The sequence below is a fragment of the Diospyros lotus genome, chromosome 12, assembly GCF_014633365.1.
Source record: "Diospyros lotus cultivar Yz01 chromosome 12, ASM1463336v1, whole genome shotgun sequence".
NCBI classification, from domain to species: Eukaryota; Viridiplantae; Streptophyta; class Magnoliopsida; order Ericales; family Ebenaceae; genus Diospyros; species Diospyros lotus.
In genome coordinates, this window is record NC_068349.1 from 14,657,436 (window position 1) to 14,681,331 (window position 23,896).

The window sequence follows — 23,896 nt, forward strand, 5'->3', positions numbered from 1 at the left end:
GCAATTTTGGAATCTGCTTTGTGTTTCTGTTTTCATAAGCAAGTACAGAATGGGTTTGGTATGTTGTGTTCAGAATCCACTTTTAGGATTTTTTTTTTCTTTTTCTTGGAAAATATTCCAATTTTAGAAAAAAATACGTAACATGACATGAGAAGTGAAAATAGTATGCTTTGTGTCATTCGTGTTTAGCAATTGAATGTGTCTTCTAGAGGCAACAACATACATGCGCTTGCTTGGGATAGGGTTTATAGACGACAATATTATCTTGAGTACTTTTATTATAAGATGAAAAGGAAAGCAGAAGACTTGGAGAAGATGCCTCCTTTTCCAGTATATTTTCCCCCTTGGATGTGAGCTTTTTCTCATCCGAGGAACTTAAAAACCATACCATAACACTTCATGAAGGCAGCGTAAACTTGCCCAACTGCCTCACACTCAACAAAAAGCCTCACCACCGGGAATCATAATTCATAGTTCATAGTCATTGGTGGGATTTAGTTGTCTCCAGTAATCATCTTCTTGTGAAATATAGAAGAACCTCTAAAGGTTGCCTTCTTATTAGTTGTGGAGTCGCTGTCAAGGTTATAAGGAGCACCCGGGAGATAGTTATAAACCACTAGTGGGGTTCTCACAGCACGGACTCCATCGCTCTAGACGATCGCGCCTGACACGATAGGCTGTTGGGCAATTTCTGGTCCATTTACTGTCACTGTGAATTTCTTTTGCTCTCCGACAGCAGAGAAAGAGAGAACCGAAGGTTCAATCGTGACAGTGATGTCTTCCGGCATGTACATTGTAGCTGTGTAAGTCGAGTTTGCCGAGCCCACATTGGTTACCGTCCTGGGGAAAACGCCATTGATCTTCTGGCCATCCAACACATATAAAGAGAACGAAGGATAGTTGAGGTCCCAAGCTCTGCCAATAATTGTGCTGCTGCAAGTGCTATTGTCCCCGGTGATTTGTCTTAGAGTTGTTGTGTTGTAGCCCTGTTTGCAGAGGAAGTTAATGTAATCTTCCACTGATGCGTCAAAGACTAGTCCGGGATTCACTGCAGCCTCCGGGTTAATGTGACCGGACCCATATGAGAATTCAAGGTCTTTGTGCTTCCTTGGATCCATGACATAAGCTGATCATATAGAAATAAGATTTGTTCAAAGTTGTATAAATGCCAAAGAAGATTAGCATGAACTTCACAAGTGAAAAATGGTTGTGTGTCACATTCCTCACCTGTGGTCATGAGCGCAGATTTAATGGCGGCTGGAGACCAGTTCGGGTGGACAGCTTTAACATAGGCAGCAGCGCCACTGGCATGGGGGCAAGACATCGAAGTGCCAGAGATTATATTGAAGTTTACGCTCCTTTTGTCATCATAGTAGATGGAAGGTGGAGCCACTGGAGACCAAGCTGCAAGGATGTCTGTTGGGAAAATCGGGCAATTTTCCCCAAAATTAAAAGCACCAAAAAAATACCCGACAAAAAACTATTGAATATAAACATAAACAGAACACCAGAAAATTAACGAGGTTCGACCAATATGGCCTACGTCCTCGGACACCACCAAATCTTCACTAATATCAAAGAGAGAAAATACAAAGTGTGTAAGAGAAATACACACACAAATGAGGGGGTACAAGTGCAATAAATGCAAACTTGTTGGGATGCTTGAAGGGATACATAACACAAAGGGGGGAGGTGCTTAAATAATGCAAATATGGCCCTCCCTCCCACTGCCCAACCGATGTGGGACTTGGGAGGAGCCAAAAATCCAACAAATCTCCACCTTGGCGAATCTCCCAAATCCCAACCAAAGTCCTCAACAATCTCTTCAAAGAATCAATCAACAGTAGGTGTCTTCAAATGCGCTATGAAGCGCTAACTTCAAATACTAAGGATATAAATCAAGTCCAAACAATGTTGGAACTTGATTGCTGTCACAACCTTAGTCATCATATCAGCAGGATTTTCAGCAGTTGGGATCTTCTGAATCTGTATCTCTCCTTCTTCTAGAATTTCCCGTACAAAATGATATCTTACGTCGATGTGCTTCGTCCTTGCATGATAAACTTGGTTCTTTGCTAAATGAATAGCACTCTGACTGTCACAATGTACCTTGATGTACTTCTGACCAATTCCCAATTCATCAAGCAACCCATAAAGCCAAATAGCCTCCTTCATAGCCTCTGTAACTGCCATGTACTCCGCTTCTGTGGTAGACAGAGCAACTGTAGACTGTAAGGTAGACTTCCAACTGACCGGTGCCTTTGCTAATGTGAACACATAACCAGTCGTAGATCGACGTTTATCCATATCACCAGCATAGTCGGAATCACAATAACCAACTATGCAATTATCCACTTTCTCATCCTGCTCAAATACTAAGCCAACATCTACGGTGTTCAGAATATACCGTAGAATCCATTTCACAGCTTGCCAATGTTCCTTTCCAGGATCATGCATATACCTGCTCACAACTCCAACTGCCTGTGAAATATCGGGCCTTGTACACACCATAGCATACATCAAGCTACCAACAACTTTTGCATACGGAACCTTTGACATATACTCTTGTTCCGCAACACTCTTCGGAGATAAAGATGCACTTAGTTTGAAATGAGAAGCTAACGGGGTACTCACAGGTTTTGACTTTTCATTCGTGCCGAAACGTTGTAGTACTTTCTTCAGATATGTTCTCTGAGTCAAACAAAGCCTTCCTCTTTTCCTATCTCTGATTATCTCCATGCCAAGAATCTTCTTGGCTTCACCTAAATCTTTCATTTCGAACTCCTTATTCAACTGAGTCTTCAGTTTTTCAATTTCTCCACTATTCATTGAAGCTATCAGCATATCATCAACATATAAGAGAAGATAAATAAAAGATCCATCTTGTAGCTTACGCAAATACACACAGTGATCATATTTGCTTTTTGTGTACCTCTGCCCCAACATAAACTTGTCAAATCGCTTGTACCACTGTCTCGGAGATTGCTTCAATCCGTACAACGATTTGTTTAGTTTGCAAACCCAATTTTCTTTATCAGCAACTCTGAATCCTTCTGGCTGAGTCATATAGATTTCCTCTTCCAAGTCACCGTGTAGAAACGCAGTTTTCACATCCATCTGAACTAGTTCCAAATTCAATTGCACTACCAAGGCCAACAAAATTCTAATGGAAGAATGTTTCACAACTGGAGAAAACACTTCATTATAATCAATACCTTCCGTCTGAGCGTAGCCTTTAGCCACCAACCTTGCCTTGTAGCGAACATCATTCTTGTCAGGAAATCCATCTTTCTTTGCATATACCCATTTGCATCCAATTGCCTTCTTTCCCTTCGGTAAGCTGGCTAGCCTCCATGTCTCATTCTTCTTAAGGGACTGCATTTCTTCATTCATAGCTTTCCTCCACTTTTCATTTTCTGAACTTTGGACAGCTTCATTGTAAGTGGCAGGAACTTCATCATTTACAATTGGAGATGCATAGGCCACCAAATCGACAAATCGAGCAGGCTTTCGAATCTCTCGTCGTGGCCTTCTTGTTGCTATTGATTCTTGTTGCTGTGGAGGTTCTTGGGTTGAAACCTCTTCTTCATCTGACGACTCCTCTGCCACAGGAGTGTCTCCACCTGATTTGATACTTACTGCTGGGTCAATTCTTCTTTCAAACTCCACCTGTTTTGGAGTATTCTCCACCTGTTGTGGAGCATCATCAAACTGTTGCACAACTTCATTTGTTACTTTTTCCAACATGGCAAATTCATCAAAAGTAACATCCCTACTAAAGATTATCTTCTTCGATTCTGGACACCAGAGTCGATAGCCCTTTATTCCAGAAGTGATCCCCATGAACAAAGCTTTCTTTGCTCTTGGATCCAACTTGGATTCCTTAACATGATAATATACAGTGGAACCAAAAACATGTAAGGAATTATAATCATTAGCAGGTTTTCCAGACCATACCTCGAAAGGTGTTTTTCCACAAATAGCAGTTGATGGCAATCGATTAATGAGATGACTCGCATAAGTCACAGCCTCAGCCCAAAATTGTCTGCCCAACCCAGCATTGGACAACATACACCGAACTTTCTCCAGCAACGTTCGGTTCATGCGTTCTGCCACCCCATTCTGCTGTGGTGTATCTCTAACTGTAAAGTGTCGAACAATACCTTCATCTTGACAGACCTTATCAAATGGATCATTTCTATACTCACCACCATTATCTGTTCTGAGTCGTTTGATCCTTCTGCCAGTCTGAGTTTCCACCATATTTTTCCATTTAAGGAAACATCCCAACACTTCATCCTTTTTCTTCAAAGAATACACCCATACTCTTCGGGAATAATCATCAACAAAGGTTACATAGTAGTGTTTACCTCCCATAGATGCTGTCTTGGATGGTCCCCACACATCTGAGTGAACATAATCCAGAATACCCTTAGTATCATGGATTGCAGTGCCAAACTTCACTCTCGTCTGCTTCCCTTTGATACAGTGCTCACAGAAGTCTAATTTGCAGGTCTTGACGCCTTCCAATAATCCTTGCTTGGCTAAAATTCGCAAAGATTTTTCACCTGCATGTCCCAAACGCATATGCCACAGTTTGGTTACTTCTGTATCCCTGTCATCATCTGAAGCTATTGCTGCTGTTGTCCCAATGGCTGCATTACCCTGATAGTAATACAAGTTATTCTTCTTTCGTATACCTTTCAATATTACAAGTGCGCCAGAGAACACTTTCATAACTCCATTTTCTGCAGTTACCTTCAATCCCTTGGACTCCAATGTTCCCACAGAAATGAGATTCTTTGTCAAACTCGGCACATATCTTACATCTGTCAATATTCTGGTTGATTCATCATGATTCCTCAAATGGATTGTGCCAACTCCGTTTGTTTCACAAGGTGTGTTGTTTGCTGTGTAAACAACTCCTCCATCAAGTTCTTGAAAGTCAAAGAACCAATTCCGATTAGGACACATATGGTGGCTGCAACCCGAATCCAAAAGCCAAGCTCCAGAATAGCTTGTTGAAGACGTAAGAACTAATGAAAGGTTTGAATCCTCATCATTAACTTCAGCAATATTTGAGACGGCTTTCCCTTTGTCAGATTTGCCCTTAGCTTTTAACTTTGGGCAGTCCTTCTTCCAGTGGCCTTTCTCCCGACAAAAGGCACATTCATCTTTGTTCGGTCTGGGTTTCGAACTGGACCTCCATCTCCTTCCTTTCTTCTGGCTTTGCGAACGGCCTCTTACAATCAATGCTTCTGCTGCGCCATGCGTTGTTTCCTTTTTATCCTTCCTTCTCAACTCATAGCTATACAAAGCAGCACAAACTTCACTAAGAGATACCTGAACCTTCCCGTGAAGTAGAGTCGTCTCAAGAAATTCAAACTCCTCGGGAAGGGATCCCAACAGCATCAAAGCCAAATCCTCATCTTTGAACGTTTCATCTAAATTCATCAAATCAGCTACCAACTGATTAAAGGTAGTGATATGATCATTTATTGTGGTACCAGGAACATAAGTAAAGCGGAACAATCTCTTTTTCATGTAGAGCTTATTCTGACCACTTTTCTTCAAAAATTTCTCCTCCAATGCCTTCCATAGTATACCGGCAGAATTTTCTTTCGAGAATGCATACTTCTGCTCTCTGGACAGGCATGATCGAATTGTACCACACGCCAATCGATTGATGGTCTTCCAATCTTTTTCTTCAACATCTTCTGGTTTCTTTTCTTCAATGGCGATGTCTAGACCTTGCTGGAAAAGAGCGTCTAGAACCTCGCATTGCCACATGCCGAAATGACCCGAGCCGTCAAACACCTCCACTGCAATTCTTGTATTCGCCAGATTCCTCGCCCAAGTGGACGAAGAAGAAGCTCCCAATGTGGATTGTTCTGAACTCTTTTCGCCTGCCATCTCTGCCATCTTCTATATTCAATAGTTATCAAAGCGGAACAATCCAAGAAAATCTTTTCTGATGTGGAAGATCAGACACAGCTGCAACCACAGAGCATACTAAGAAAAACTTGGCCAAACGAGGATCTTTTCTGATGTGGAAGATCAGACTCAACTGCAACCACAGAGCATACTAAGAACCTTGAGCTCTGATACCAATTGTTGGGAAAATCGGGCAATTTTCCCCAAAATTAAAAGCACCAAAAAAATACCCGACAAAAAACTATTGAATATAAACATAAACAGAACACCAGAAAATTAACGAGGTTCGACCAATATGGCCTACGTCCTCGGACACCACCAAATCTTCACTAATATCAAAGAGAGAAAATACAAAGTGTGTAAGAGAAATACACACACAAATGAGGGGGTACAAGTGCAATAAATGCAAACTTGTTGGGATGCTTGAAGGGATACATAACACAAAGGGGGGAGGTGCTTAAATAATGCAAATATGGCCCTCCCTCCCACTGCCCAACCGATGTGGGACTTGGGAGGAGCCAAAAATCCAACAAATAAGATTTGTTCAAAGTTGTATAAATGCCAAAGAAGATTAGCATGAACTTCACAAGTGAAAAATGGTTGTGTGTCACATTCCTCACCTGTGGTCATGAGCGCAGATTTAATGGCGGCTGGAGACCAGTTCGGGTGGACAGCTTTAACATAGGCAGCAGCGCCACTGGCATGGGGGCAAGACATCGAAGTGCCAGAGATTATATTGAAGTTTACGCTCCTTTTGTCATCATAGTAGATGGAAGGTGGAGCCACTGGAGACCAAGCTGCAAGGATGTCGACTCCAGGGGCAGTGATATCAGGCTGCACGTCATTAGTTCGAGGTATATGCAATATTAGAGACACGATTAGAAAGAACAAAGCAAGAAAATTGATAATTTGGCGAATCGTTTGGTCACCTTGAGAATGTCTGGAGTGATAGGACTAGGTCCTCTTGAAGAAAATGAGACGACAACAGGTGCTACAACATCCTTAGGAGTCTCACCCAGTAGAATGGTTGCGAAGGGGTTGCTGAAAAGGTTTATGAGATCAACATTAAGACTATGATGACAGAATGAGAAGACAGAGTTTGGACTATCTAATTAGGACTGAGTACGGTAATTTACTCTGTTGCTCTAATGTATTCCAAAATTTTCGCCCAGTCGTCCACGCTGATTAGTGTTGCGGGCAGCGGGTAACTGAAGGCAAAATCAGTGTAAATGGGATCGGACACTGTCATTATGGTACCGACACCATTAGCTAGCAGGATGGCGGCTCCATCAGAGAAAAAACCTTGAGGGTACGCGTCACAAAGAACGATCTTCCCTTTCACTTGGTACGAATTCATGGCCTCGGGAAAACATGGTCCTGAAGCTGTGGAATCAGCTCCAATGGTATAGTTTGCAGCATCTCCTCCCCAAATCAAAGGATATGTGGTTCCATTGAGGTCAAAGCTGTTAATGGAGAGCCCCTATATAGTGCCAAGAAAATTATGTCAGTGCTAACAAATGAAAAACACCAATGGCCAGCTTCTCTAAAATATCTAGCCAGAGCTTACAGTGAAAGTTTGTCCATTGCCTAGAACAACTTGGGCAATAAACTTCCTGTCGATGGTGCTGGCGGCAACTGTTAACGTCCATGGCGCGAAGTTGGATACTGATACCGGAAAGGGTCCTGAATTTCCTGCAGAATTGGAGGTCAGAATTCCGTTCTTCATGGCATGGAAAGCTCCAATGGCAATAGGGTCTTCTAGGTAGTCGACTGGCCAGTCTGATCCGAGGGAAACAGAGATAATGTCGACTCCATCCGCGATTGCATCATCAAATGCTGCAAGTATATCTGCAAGGCCACACCCGAAAGACCAACAAACTTTGTACACTGCGATCCTGGCGCCGGGGACACCGCCTTTCGCAACTCCTTTGGCTAGGCCGAGGTAGCTGGCATCAGCCACCTCCCTGCCAGCTGCGGTGGATGCAGTGTGAGTTCCATGCCCGATGGAGTCTCTTGGCGATCTGAAGTCAGTGATGTCGTAGAAGTTGTCGCTGTTGTAGTACCGGGCTCCAATGATCTTGCTTTAAGATTCAGAAAATGGAAAAGGAAGAACAAAATTCAAGCTCTAATTATCAAGTGATGCATTTCAAAATGATTGGTTTTGGGAAGAAAGAAAGTTGAATGCATATACATACTTGTTGCAGGTGAAATTGGTGGCTTTGCAAGTCCCCTTCCATTTAACTGGTGGCGGGCTCAGGCCTTCGTCACTGAAGCTATCTGATTCGGGCCAGACTCCTATACCATTTATAGACAAATTAAATAAACTTCTAGCTTCTGTTGTAAACAGTCAAAAGAGAGTTGACTGATACGCCATATATATATATATATAAATGGTTACGGTCAATTAAATTATTAAATTTACCAGTGTCCAAAAGTGCAACGATGACATCTCCTTCTTTGGAACTTCCAAGCTTGCCATTAAAACCCATAAAGTCCCAAGATCTTGTTGTGTGCAACTTCAGTATATGATTCGGCATCACTGATACCACCCCGTCCATTTCTGCAAATCCCCATATGTTATAATCAGCGTTTTAAAGGGTAAAAGAACATGTAACGGTGAGTAATTAATTTGATGAATATATTTGATAAATCTATATATCTTAAGATGTTAGGCTTTTAAAATTTTCACTTGAAAGCTTGGCAACTTCTTCATCGGTTAGTTTGGCTGCGAATCCATTGAAACTCCTTCCGTAGCTGTAAACTAGCGAGTCTTTGGTGGATGAACCACTGCATGCAATTCACACATTAAACTTAGAAAACAACCTCTTGTGATCATTCGATAATTTTGCAAACTTTTATTCTTTAAACAAATTCAAACACCAATCTTTATGCAATTGTACTAGAAGTTACAGCAAATTAAGGTATGTGTATGTATGTATTAACCTTCCAAGTACGTTTTTCAGCATGGAATGGTGCGTAGATGCAAGGGGCGCATCTCCTTTAGGCCGCTCTCCCATGTACACCACATGAACCTTACATAACATGCAAATCACAACATTAATTTAATTATTTCCATATAAATAATGCTAACCCACGAACTTAGCAAGAAAAGCATTGGGGAACCTGAGATTTTAAATTGGAGTTATTGTGAGTTTTAGTTACTTTCTTGTTAAATTTTAAGTGGTATAATCTTACTTATTAATTAGGAAAAGAAAAAAGAAACACAAAAACTAGCTAGACATGCAGTATACCTTTCTTTCATGTGAATAGGAATGGCAATTTAGCACCAATGCTGCAAATAGAAATGCGTACAGAAAATAGAGCAACCTAGCTTTCGCCATTGCGGAGTAATTTCAAACTTCTTGTTTTGTTTGAGATTTATGACTATGCAGCGAGTAGAAGTTGTAAATAAATAGGGGAGCATTGACATTGGTAATGTCAGCAACCCTTTTTGGAGCTTTTTGGCTCAATGCCGTCCCTTCTTGTTTGTGATCTTCACCTTATTCTTTTCGTGGAAAATGACGAGGACAGATCTCTCATAGCTGTCCCCTTTTTTCCCTATTGGAAGATACAAACATACATAAAACAAGCATTGGAAATAAAGGCCTTGAGAAGTTGGAGAAGATAAAACAAGAAAGATGTCGTAATAATTTGATTAAACACCCAACAATGATACGTACATATATTAACGATAATATCCTCAGGTTTACTTTCAAATCCAAGTGAGACAAAAATAAATAGAGTTTTCACGCACCACCTTTGAAGTTTGGCAAAATGGCTATTATGAAGCACAAAAATTACCATTTTATGCTTGTTTTTAAATCATCTTTTTTGTCTCTTTGTCTCTTCTATCTTTTCTCTCTCTCATCTAGCTCTTTGATGATTGATGGTCATCGAAATATTGATAGCGATACAATGCTAATATTTCTAGTTTCCTCGATTCCACACTAATGGGTTTGTTGGCCACAACGCACCAAAAACTTATATATATATATATATATTTCTACCTTTTTACATCTTTGATAATGGGGATGAAACCCCACCATCGATCTTCTCTCTCTCTATATCTCTAGCTCTATTCACTACAAGAAATTCGGCATTTAGCAATGAAAATTTCCTTCGCTATTTTGCGACAGAATTGCAAAAAAAAACTTTGTGAGGATTAGCAACGGAATTTAGCGACAAAAAAAAATTTCGTGGTTAAAAATATAAAAAGTTTTAAAAATTATTTTTTTAGCGACGGAAAAAATAATCCGTCGTTAAAATTAGCGACGAAACATTATCTTCCTTCGTCTCTGAATTTTAATAATAAAAAAATAAAAATTAAATTTTTATATAGAGACAAAATTTATTTTTTGTCACTAATTTCAAGGAAGAAATTTATATTCCGTCGCAAATATTGGTGACGGAAAATAAATTTCGTCGCTAAATTTTAAAATAAAAAAATTAATTTTAATATTAGTTTAAATAAGAAAAAATAAAAAATTAATTTTATCAACGGATTTAATATTCTGTCGCTAATTTTAGCAATGAGAAACTATTCTCATCGCTAAAAAATAAAATTTTAAATTTTAAATTTTTTATTATTAAAATCTAGTGACAGAAAATAACTTTCCTTCGCTAGTTTTCGTCGCCAACTTTAAAAATAAAAAATTAAAATTTAATATTATAGTTTAAATAATAAAAAAATAAAATTAGCGATGGATTATCCAAATCTGTCACTAATTTAGCGACGAAATATTCAATCTATCCCTAACTTTAATTTTTAATTTTTATTTTTTTATTCAATTAATTTATAAATATTAAAATTTGGGATTAATATTTAAATATATAAATATCTAAATTTTATAAAAAATTAAATATATTAATGTATATTTAAAAAAATAAATATACATTTAAACATGAGATATGAATATAAAAAAATTAATTTATAAAATTTAAATAAAGATATTAAGTTTAAAAATCATAATATTACTAAATTATAAATACATCAATTAATATATTTCATGTGCATAAAAATAAAAATGAAACAATATCGAGAGATTACAGTATATAGAAAGGAGTTTAGGAACTATCTTGTCAATCTATTTCTCTCTATAAATAGGAGAATTATATAAAAATGAAACAATTAAATGTACAATTAAGTCATTCATAATAAACAACTAGAGAAGTGACATGTGTTATTCTTGTTAAAAATAAAAAAATATATAAAAAAATATTTATTTAATATATTTAGGTAGCATTTGTTAAAATGAGCAAGATAAAGAAGTATCAAGATAAGTTCGAAATGATTTTCGGACGAAGATATTGAATGGTTTTTCCCCTTAATAGTTATACTATAAAAAATTATAGGGGGTTTAATTTTTATTTTTGAACTTTAAGTGATATGTATAAAATGCTAATGTTGACCAAGAAAAAAATAAATATATTTTTAGAACCCACTGTGTTGATCATATGGGTTTTGCCATTAACTACAATATTTTCTGTAACGACCCGCTCCTACTTACGGGTGTCACTGGTGAATAATCAACCGGATTACTCACATGACCAACCAACAACGAAAGAGTTAGACTATGTTTCAACACAAAACGCCTTAGGTGGGCACTAGGCTTAGTCCTTCCCTTCGCTCCACTAGAGTAATTGGTCCCCAAACATAGGCAAGAAACATAGCGGAACGGGACCCGAACCCAAGTGAGCTTCACCTTTCTCCAGCTCGCCTCACAGCAAGTCGAAGGTGACCTAGGAAAAAAACTAGCATAACAAACACTTCGCTAAGTATTGGAGTTTATGGGAAACATACATTTCGATCCTTTACCTAATCTAAGACTCGGCTCGACCAACTAAAGCCATATACATCAAGCAACCTCACAAATAGCTATCACACTATCGTGATTACAACAACTAGATTCATCTAGTACTCAATAATGCTTACATTCAATCACATGAATACATATATGAAAATACAAGAGAATACATAACAACACATCTCGGGTAACCTTGCTAGTTGCCACTTCATCCTCCATATGCCATCTCTACTTGCACCTGGGCTGGCAACATCTACAACATGAGGTAAATCTCATGAGTCATAAAGACTTGGTAAGGGTGCAATGTATAAGTAAATGAAGCATGAGAGAGCACGTGATGTAAAAATGCAATGCAAATTGGGTAGTCTTCCATGCCCTCATAACCTCCATAGGTTAAGGCATCAACCAACCCTTCCCACAACACTAGTCCTCCATATAACAATAGGTACACTAGAACTCATATTATACAAATGTTAACCACTACATGCAACTCATAAGGAAAAACATTTACAAATGCATGCAAGACCACTACCCTTGAGGTCATCCCTTACTTGGCACGAAGCCTCATCTCTGCCATGGACGAGAACACCTGGCTGAACTCCAAACTCCTCTAGGGTTATCGCCTCCTCAGTAGAACCTAGGCACAATCACACAAAACCCCACATATATCAGACACTAAACCCGAGCCTTCGCTTTTGCTTACATCGCAAAATCACCCGACAACCACTTCCAAACAACCCTAACCATGGGCACAAACCAACCATCCTTTCACATTACATTATCTCACATAATGAACTTAACTTGAAAAGAAAATATGAAATTACCCCAATCAATCTAGAGGAGGAAACTAGCCAAACGCCCACACTGGCATCGCCTCTTAGACTGCCATCTTGGGCCCGAATCCCATTTTCGAGCCTTTGGAACGCTCCTCGTGGCCCAAATTAATTTTCATAATTTTTTGAAATTTTCTAGCTATTTTTTTTCCTTATTTTTCTCTTTTTTCCAATTTTTTTATTTTTTTCTTCTTTTTCTTTATTTTCTCTTTCTTCTCCACCTTCTTCTTCCTCCTTCTGCGCGTTCTTCTTCTTCCCCGCGCCATGCCTGTGTGCGCACCAGTGCCCGCCCACCACCGCCGCTGGCCTTGCTGCCATTGCCAGCCCCACATCACGCCACCACCAGCCCGCCTCACCGCAGCCATCGCAGCAGCCTCCTGCACACGACCGGCGCTGCTTGCTTTGTTGCATCAGGTCGCCGTGTTGCGGCTGCCTCCAGCCACCATCGCCCTCTGCTCGGCCAGCTTCGGCCGCATCCACCTTCTGTCGCCATCAGACGCCACCGCCGTTGGCCATCGATCGACCGCCATTGCCGCTGGTTCAGGTCGCGACTACTTCAGCCGCGTCAGCCATGACTGCCTCAGACCGACCAGCCACCAGCCTCCCGATCTCAATCTCTCTTCTCGCTCCCTTTCTCTTCCATGCTCAGCCAAGCTTCACTAGCACTCTCTCTCTCTCTCTCTGCGTTTCAAAATTTCAGAGGGAAAGAAGCTTCTGGAACTCACGTGCACACACCTATATATATATATTAAATAATTTATATATTAATCCCCCAATTTTCTCTATTTTTTCACTTAGGAATTTATAATTACACTTGAAAATTTTTGATAATTGGTCTTGGACCCTCCAAACCTTAATTAATTATCATCAAGCCACTCCCAAACTTGATTTCTTCGAAAATTAATATCCAACTTTTACTCTGAAATATCGATTTCGTCCCTACGCTTGCACGAGACCTTTATTCCACCCAAAAATGTCTCAAAGTTGTCTTACTATCAAAATCGGACTACTCCTAGGGTCCCCTCAACTTCCTGGAGGTCCCCTACGACCATTCGGTACTAGCACCCATTCGGGCTTATACAAAATTTATTCCAAAAATTATTTTCGATCGGACTGCTTCCAACGTTATTATCCTTACATCGAGACGCTCACCAATCTCTTGCCCTCTTCCCTGGGCATTCAAGTCCCGAGGCACTCCATGCCGTCAATTTGACAATTTTATTAATTAAATTCTTGAAACCGACTTTCGAGCTTCCCGGACCACCCGAGATCCTTTCAAAATAATCAAAAATAATTTCTTTTCCATCACTATGTAATACCGGGTATTACATTTTCTCAATCAACAATGAAATCCATTAGCATTATTCTACTCTGTAATTGGGAATCCAAAGTGTAGTGGAAGTTTTGGATTTTTATTTTTTAAATTTTTTTGTGAAACTTGAGATTTACCCTAGTAATTTGTAGATGTTTTGCAGGTATCGTTTAATATAATTTTTATTTATAGAAAAAAATTAATTATTTGAGATAAAAAATTATTAATAAATAATTCAATATATCAAACTAATTTATTATAATTATTAGATTTATAATATAATTATACTTTTAAAAAAATATTAATTTGAAATACAATAATTTAAATGATTACAATAAGATTTTATTTAAATTATTTAATAATAAAATTTTATTTAAATTTTATTATTTTTATCAATTAAATAATTATCAATATTATTTTTATAAATTATATTATTTTTTATTTAATTATTAATATTAAAAAAATAAATTCAAGAGGCGGGAATCTCCACACTTCTTTCCTGGCCAAATCCCCCATCCCCTTCCCCCAAAACATCCCTAAGTCCTCAAACCTCCCCCAAATCCCTAAGTCCCTCCTCTGTGGCTCTCTAACTCTCTCTGGCTCTCTCACTCTCGCCTCTCGCATCTCGTTTGCTGCCTCGCCCACGCCCTCGCTCTTGCTCACTTCCTCGCTCTCGCCCTCACTGTCTCGCTCTCACTCGTTGCTTGCCCTCGCTCTCTCACTCGTTGCTAGCCCTCGTTCTCTCGCTCGCCTCTCGCATCTCGCTCGCTACCTTGCCCACGCCCCCGTTCTTGCTCACTGCCTTGCTTACGCCCCAGCTCTTGCTTGCCCTCGTTGTCTCGCTCTCGCTCATGGCTTACCTTCGCTCTTGCTCGCAGCTTGCCCTCGCTCTTGCCTCTCCCTCGCCTCTCGCGACTCGCCCTCGCCCTCACCTCTCAGTTGCTTGTTCTCTTGCTCGCGGCTCGCCCTTGCCATGGTTCTTTCGCTGTCTGTCTAGTTATTTCTTTTTATTTTTTTATTTTTTAAATATTTGTTTTAATTTTTATTTTTAAAATTTATTTACTGCTCATATATGTTAAATTTAATAAATTTGTAGTGTTTTTAGTATTAGTACATTTTTTTCTGTTTAATTCTTTTTATGTTATTTTTTGTGTTATTTTATTAGAAATTTTTTTATTGTGTTGTTTGCTACTCATGTTCCTTTTTTTTTCTTTTTTTGCATTGTTTTGTTTGTTTATATGTTTTGTTTGTTTTCAATAAATTATTAGAAATGTTTGTTAGAATTGTAGTTTTATTCGTTTTTTTGTTATATTTAAAGTTTAAAGTTTAAATATTTAAGTATTAATTAATTATCTTTTTTTAATAATTTTATATTTGTTAGGATTGTAGTGTTCTTTTTCAATGTAGCAAAAATATTTTTTTATTTTTTAATTTATTATTATTATTATTTTTATTTTTTAATATGCTTTAGCGACGGAATATTTTCGTCGCTAAATAATTTTTTTATTTTTTAATATATTTTAGCTATACAAAAATATAAAAAAAATTAAAAAATAACGACGGAGTATTCTGTCTCTAAAACAATTTTATTTTTCATCGCTAAAATAAATTTATTTTCCATCGCTAAATTGGCGACGGATCTGTTGCAAAAAAAAATTTAGCGACGATAACTTTAACGACGGAAAAAGTCTGTCGCTAATTTGTTGCTAAATTAATTTAGCAACAAATTTTTGGATTTAGCGACAGAATATTTGTCGCTAAAACCCAAAATTCTTGTAGTGATTAGCCATTGTTAACCATTTCTTTCTCACTCTCTCTCTCTCTCTCTCTCTCTGTATATTTGTCTCTCTTTCCTTTTATTCCCTTTCTATCTCATCATAGGGTTGATGGGTTCTTATCAAAGGGGAAGAACCCAATGCGATTTTTTTTTTTTTCTAAATGAATCGGAACCCATCAATTATTTCTAACCACCACTAGTTTTGTGTTTTTTTTTTTTTTTGTTCTTTTAATTATAATGAGGAAAGGGTATTTTAGATTTTTCTTTTTAAAAATTAGTTGCCATTACTTAACAACATGGGGTATGTGTAATACCCAAAAATTTTTGGTATACTTAAGTGTAATTTTTTGTTGGAGCAAAAGTGAAATTTTTTAAAGTTATTAGGGCAAAAATGTATTTTTCCCAAGTTATAGGATCAAAGTATAATTTTTTGAAACCTAAGGACTTGAGGACAAAGGGCCAAAGTGAAAAAGGGAAAAAGTTGAGGGGCTAAATTGCAATAAGTAGTGTGAAAACTGCAAGTTGTCAGTAGTCTCACTATGGCCGCTGACAATAGACGTTAAATCGATGTTCGGGAAAGGGTTTAGAGCCATTATGGCCTAAGGTATGGTTGCCCGGTGCAAGGGAACAACTTGATTGGCTAAGCGAATGGCCGAAATGCCTATAGATAGCCGGATTTTGGCCGAGGATTTCATTAAATTTTCAGTTGAAAAATTCGAGCATTTGGGGAGAAATTGGGAAAAATGGATAGAGGGCTTTTGTTCTGCAAGTGAGAGAGAATTTTTGGAGAGTTTGAGGAATTTGGTGCAATTTTGAGGGTGGTTCAAAGCCTCACTGGAAAATAAGTACTCGTTAGAGTCGAGGATTAATCGGCCAAATTGAGGGGGGTTTGGCCGAATTTTCGAGCCATCAAGGGTCCATCGTGTTCAGAAGGAAGAATAGAGCAAGAACGAGGAAGAAAAGCAAGGAAAACAAGCAAAACCAATGGCCACCAACGAGAAAAAGGCCGAAGAAGACAACTAGAGAAGACGCATGAAAAGTATGCGTAAGATGCATGTAGGAGTGTGAAGGTAAGAAAAAAATAGAGAAAATAGAGAAAAAAATGAAAAAAATTATGGAATTTAATTTTATTAATTTTTCTGAAATTTGGTTAGGAAAAATATCAGGGCACGTATCTCTAAGCAAGGCATAAGTTTCGAGGAAGCTTAATCAATTAGATCAATGTGAGTGATTTTTTTCAAAAATTTATACGTGAAATAATTTACCTAAATTGAGCATGAATTTCACAAGGATTTCCAAAATATATGTGATTTATGTGCGTGTTATATTGTCTCGATAATCGTGATATTGCATTAGGCATAAAACTATTGGCATATCGATAATTATATCATCCATGTTGACCATGGTGGGATGGGATGTTGCCCTAGTAGCATGACTTGCATTTCCCCAAGTGAGTTTTGCCGGAATAACAATGACAATATCTCGTGTCATGTGTGATTGTCGAAATGACTATCGAGGGTTCTGTGCCGGGACTAGAATGCTAACGAAAGCTATCCTAGGGTGTTGGTTAATTTATGTCCATGCATTTTACATTCATAAAAATTATTTTTAATCCTCATTTAAAAGATTCATCTTCTAATTTGAATTTTGTCCCTGTAATATTTAATGTTCCAGGTGAGACAAGCAATGGGAAAAGAAAAGAGATTGTTGAGATGTGATTATACTAGTAATCATGTAATGATTCCTACACTCGTGCTAGGACAAGTTGTGAGAATCTTAATAATAGGTTGCATGTTACAACCATTTAGATGTTAATTTTGTCTATCAGATATTGTAATTTTTATGGTTATTGAGAATAATATTGTACTATTTGATTTCTTTTGCGATTACAATATCTCATCAAGTTTCGATTCTACTTTTATAGTATTTTATTTACCATTCCTTAGCTTATCATTTGGAATGCTAAATATATATGCTTAGGGATTTTTAAATATGATATTTTGGGAATTTTGAGATGGTGTTGCGAGAAAAATATATATATATTAAAAAAATTCAGAATAGTGACACGCCTTGAAAGGACGGGTTGCTACAGTATGACTAGCATGGTAATTACCCTCAAGGGATGTCGGTGACATTTCTAAAAGTATAGGAATGATTTGTGCCTTTTTACCAAACATTGAGGGTGTGTGAAATTTATCAAATAAATAAGTCCCCTAAAGGTGTCCCCAACTCCAAGTGCATCTCTAAGCATATTGCATTGCATTTGAATTTAGAAATACTCACTCTACAAAATATTTCATTTTCACATATATATATAATAAAATTCAGTTTCATTTTTATATATTTTCGATAAATTGCTATGAACTGAAACAATCTCATTGTCACATGGTTTAAATAAACATGATGTAGTACATATATGTCTCATTTTAGTATAGAAACAATTAAGCACAATAATCAATCATTGATGATACAATAATATTTTCTATTTATAAAAAAACAAAATTTAAAAGAAGTTGATTAATAGGGTGAAAGATAAACAAGATGTATGGCATGCACACCAACGTTTCTATAGTTAGTCAAATACTCTAAGATTATTTTTCTAGCTTGTTCACATCCACCAATTTGCCTATAATGGAACTAGAGCTACATGCTCTCAAGTGCTCATATTTCTACTCAAGAGGTTGTGATGTTACCATTTATCATGAAGCAGGTATTTGTGACACTAAAGTAGATGCATCCCAAAAGAGCCTCTCGAGGCTTAATAGGTTCAATGCTTTATTCTACCAACACTTTTGGGGTACAATTAAAGATTGGGTTTGTGGTTATGTTTTGGATATCTTAAATAATGGGAGGTCGGTATAGTGATTTAATAACATAACTATTGTCCTTAACGCTACAATTATTAAGCCCATATCTCTTAATTAAGGATTATCGACCCATATCTCTTACCTTATCTTTTCATTTTATGCGTTGAAGCATTCACAACTTTTCTCTTTGAAGATGTTATGAATAGTCACATGGTGGAGTTCCAAATCACTTTTGTAATATCCCAAATTTTCTAAAAGGCTCAAGAGTAATTTTAACTTGGATTATAAATGAAATTATCAAAAGATTAGGGGCTTAAGTATAATTTTTTACATTTATCAGTACCGAATCGACTATAGGGAATGCCTTGGAATGTAGATGTCTAAGAAAATTAATATGGTACTGATGAGTATCTCGAGATAGGATTTATGGTATTAAAAGAAATCAGAATCGAGACAGTTTTTGGTACAGCTTCAATTCAGGTTGAAAAAATGAATCATCGTAGGGGACTCCCAGGAAGTCAATGGAACCCTAGGGAGGCTTTGGTTTTTCATAACAATCAACCCTGAAATGGTTTCAGGATGAAACAAAGGTCCAGTGAGGGCGCAGGGACGAAATCGTCTTTATTGAGTAAGCTTGGAATTATTAATTTTGGATTTTCAGTATCGTAATACAAATTAATTTGATATTTGAGAATGTGAATGCAATTAGAGAATTGCCCAAGTGAAATGGAGATGAAATTTTGGATTTAAATGTGTAATTTTTCAATTATTATGGAGTAATATATAGTTATATATATATATATAGTTGTGTACGTGTGTGTGTGAAGCGATCGAGATTTGTGCAAGAATTAAAGGAAATTTATAGCAGGATTTGAGGGAGATTGGGCAGTTAGATTTAAGGAAAATTTAGAGTAGGTAAGCTGAGAGATTTGAGATAAGATAGGACGGTAATTGTGATGTATAATATACATATGTACCGTGGTTACCTATAAATTGGCGGAGAAGCATGGTCAAGAGAAGGGGAAGCTAGGGAGATCGAGAGAAAAGTTGGAGCCAAGGATGGCTGGTAGGGAAAGGCCGCTTAAGGCGGCGTCAGTGGCCGGTTGTAGTTGCTAGAAGTGAGCAGCAACAAGGCGTAGCGATGAAAGCTGGGTGACATGCGGTGGCTGCTCGCGGGTGAATGGCGGCAGATGGTGGTCGCTGGTGGTTGGTGAGGGAGGTTGGCTAATTGTGGCTGCTAGAGGAAGCCGCGGCCAGCGACGATGCTGAGGAAGGTTGATCGGCCATGGCTGAAGCACATGCAAGGGAGGTTGTTCGCGGCAGAGGCGGTCGCATTGCAGCCGGAGGCGACCAACGACGGTGGGACTAGCTAAGGCGATGGCTAGCGGAAGCCAGGCTGGCTAAGGCCGGAGCTAGTGCGCATGCAAGAGCCGCGGGGAAGAAGAAGATGAACAAGAATAAGAGAAGAAAATAATGAAGAAAAAAAGAAAGAGAAAAATAGAAGAAAGTAGGAAAAAATAGGGAAATGCTCTCAAAAAATTATAGAAAATTCTAAGAATTAATTTGGGGCTAGAGGAGCATGCTTGGAGCCAGGAAATTATTCAGGCAGACGTTTCGAAGTCAGAGCACGCATTTCGAGAAAGCCTGAGAGGTTAAGACAAGGTGAGTGGTTTTCTAGAATATTATTTTATGAATTTTAGTAGTGAAAAATTAGGGAAATGTTTGAGGAAATTATTTAGTGTGGAATTATTGAGAAAGAAATAGAGAAAATTATGATAAAATTAAAAAAAAATAGAATATTAATTATTAAATAAATATGATGGCCAGGGTATGTTGAGGTTCAGAATCAAGTACATTAGAAGCCTGGCACGAGAACCAAGATATTCTAATATACGTTCGAGGTAATTAAGTGGTTCAACCCAAAAACCTAATTTTATGCAAACGTTTTGTTATCATGTTGTCATGTCTTGGTATGTTATGCATCACGTATAATGCATTTACATTTTCTGATGATGAAATATGCATATGTGCACGATGAGATTTTTGGATTATACATTGCATGGGTTTGGGATTAGGGACTGGCGCTATTGCTTTGCCAATGGTGCACCCATACACCTTGGTTTAGCAGGGAGACTGTAAAAATGGCCAGTAACAGTTGGGTGCAATCAACCCAAACATAGAATAATGATGATATGTGTATTGCATACATACATGTGCATTAAATGATGTACCCTTACTTAGATGATTCAGCATCTAACGTGGGCTTTGCCCCTAGAATATTAAAACGTTCTAGATGGAGATTGTAGCGGGAATGAGGATGGAAGAGGCATGTAATGGCACTAAGCTAAAGTGCATGATGTAATGGTTATGTGTTCATGTTGCCTATGTATTTAAAGTTCTGCTACTTTGAATTCTGAACGTTTTGAATAGTGATGATGTATAATCTTTTGATTGGTTAATGTTAAAGTTAAGGTTCGATTCTAGTTTCCGCATTTGATGTTTATGATGATTCTCATTGAGATAGATGAATGGAAACTTTGGGATGAATATGAGCAATAATATGGTTTAATCGTAGTTTTGAATAGAAAAAAAAATTATTATCCTAGAATTGTCTTAAGTTATAACATGACTGCACTCCTCACCCTACAATTTAGATAGCCTTAATCAGTTTGGATGTTCAGTGTTGAAATGGTGAGGAGGTTTAAACTCACCAGTGTGTGAGTGTAGTTGTAGTACAAATATAAATTCCGGACAAGTCTAGGTCGATTCACTGGGAGGTTTATTTAACAAAAGAATTGTTCATTCGGGTTGATTTATCCAAAGAGAGCTAAGTTTTCTTGATTGTGAAAAGGTTTTTTGGAATATTAAAAAGGTCTTGTGTTGAGGCGAGTTCAGAACCAATGCCTAATAAATCTCTTATAGCAATTTAAACAGTAACATTAATCTGAAATAAACAGAGGATCGTTTGGTAGTTATAATTCAAGATACGAATGATTCTTAGCTAAGCAACCCTCATACATGATATGAGGGTTCTAGGTTAAGATGTCACTATAAATTGTATTATACTACAGACTATGATTTGATCGTCTGAGCTTGGGTATATCTCATCTCCAATTCTAGCAACTCTCATACATGGCATGAGAGTTCTAAGTTAGGATGATGACCCAATCCAAACTCACAAAACCATTTACACACTCAACTCAAGTTTAACTCAGATAAATCTTACATTCATCGAGGTTTGGCTTATCTTGAGATTCAAGAACATTGGACACTGTCCTCGCCTTAACCCAATATTAGATTTAGCTACTCATTTCCATTTAAAAGTTAATTAACAAGAATTTAAATGGCGTAATTTAAATAATAGAATTTAAATGACAGGAATTAAGATAGCATAAACTAACCGGCCATTTAGGCGGTGGATAATTAAAAGACAAGAATTAAAATTGCAGAAATTTAAAGGCAAAAATTAACCGGCCATTTAGGTGGTAGATAAAAAAGTAACAATAAATGACATAAGAATTTAAAAGAAGAAAGGAAAGAAGTAAGATTACAAGAAAAAACAAGAGAGAGAATAAAAGCAATTCTCTAAGAGAAACTCTAAGAACAAAACTAAACTTTGATTCAAGTAATAACCACATCTTCACAAATGCACCAAAATGAGTTATTTATAGCTCACAAGATGCAATACAAGCCACACAATTATTCAACAAAACATTCACCTAACTAGTGGAAGAAAATTAGGTAAAAGACAAAAAATACAAAAGACTTTATGTGGTGGACTTCTCATAAGAATACAAAAGACTTTAGGTGGTGGACTTCTCATAATAATACAAAAGACTTTAGGTGATAAAACACTTATAAAAATTCAAAACAAAGAAAAGTCTTCTACAAATTGGGCTTTGTTGGGCCTTTGATTGGTCTTGGGCCTTTCTTATGTTGGATTCTATTTGATAGTTGGGCCAAGTGCACTTGAAACATCCTCTAGACTCCATAGTTGGCCCATGATTTTGAGCAACAATAATGGGTAATCCAACGTCTTCGATTTATGCCCCTAATTAATTGTAGAAGTCAGCTTCCTTGCTTCATCCTGTAATAATATGTAATGCAAATATTATTTATTTTAAGCATAATTATAAAGTCAAAATGGGGATATAATTCATTAAGATTTAGGAAATATTAACCCCTCATCATGTCACGCCTGAGAAAGTGGGATGTTACAATTGGTATCCGAGCGAAATTTTAGTTGGCGACTTAGGAATTGTTGATAGTTTAGAAATTGTTGATTCTGAACAAATCTCGAGGAAGGAAAGGATAGGAATTAGCGGATACATCTGTCGATTTAAGGTTATTAGTCAAAATACTTATGCTGAATGATAGGATAACTGATAGTTATTAGGAATGGTCAAATCATGGATGGTTCATAGAATGAAGTCCCTACTTAGAGGCTCGGGGATTGTCAGTTGAGGTTATTGATGTGAGGATATTGACCTTATTAAGAGTATAGTTGGTTGAAATGACCTAACTATTAAAGTTAAGGTTTGATGATATGGTTCAAATGCAAGGTTGATTCAATAACTATGATTATGGACCCATGAGATTAAGAGACTACTGATTTGAGGTAAGTTGATTTGAGGTCACTAGTCGAAATCTTTATCTTGAATGAAGGGGTAACTAGTAGTTATCAAAATGATCGAGTCATAAACGGTTAGTCTGATGTGACATAACCTAGTTTTCAAGATTAGGTTCAGAAATGGATGATATGAATCATCGAGATTCGAATGTAAGGATAAATTACCGATTTTGAAAATGAAAAGTGTAGGTTGAGAACCCTAGGGTCTGGGTTAAGGAAAAAGATATGATGACATACTTAGATATTTATATTCTAAGAATAGGAAAATAGTATTGGTTGAAATGATGGGTTCAAGTCCCAATGGACTTGGGTGCGAGGTGTGCCACTAGCTTGTTAAACAAGACTGAAAGCCTAGGGAATCAACCCAAAATAAGATGGATCATATTGTGGAGACACGATCTAAGGAGAAAGAAGTAAGTAATGTCTTAAATATAGACTGTGTGTCATATTTTAAGAATTACATCTGAGTTTGTGGTCAACTTGTGAGTTAGTTATAAGATAAGCATTGTGAGGCTCGAGGGGTAGATTAATCACGGTATCTAGTATGGGGTGCTAGTGGGATCATGAGATGGGTCATTTTTAGCATATGCCTCGAGGATAGAGTTGGGTTGCATGGAAGGAGCTATCCATCATATAAAGTGGACATGGTAGATTTAATGCATGTTCGTGAGCCGTATAGGCACTACTTGTTCAGTTATGTGATAACTGGTAATGAGGAGCCGGAGGTATGTTTTATAGCAGGAGTTAGAGATGTGGCAGTGACAGTGAATGGCAGTTCCTGAAGGACCATGATGAGACC

General features: G+C 37.5%; 1 protein-coding gene across 1 annotated transcript; it reads right to left on the minus strand.

Moving 5' to 3' along the window:
* Nucleotides 1-395: 395 nt before the first annotated feature.
* Nucleotides 396-9,275, minus strand: LOC127787514 (cucumisin-like). Its single transcript, XM_052315573.1, is given in 10 exon segments — nt 396-1,126; nt 6,555-6,768; nt 6,864-6,975; nt 7,071-7,414; nt 7,502-8,015; nt 8,130-8,229; nt 8,357-8,494; nt 8,624-8,721; nt 8,878-8,966; nt 9,186-9,275. Coding segments are annotated over 10 exon segments (2,331 nt in total). The 3' UTR covers nt 396-494.
* Nucleotides 9,276-23,896: the final 14,621 nt, after the last annotated feature.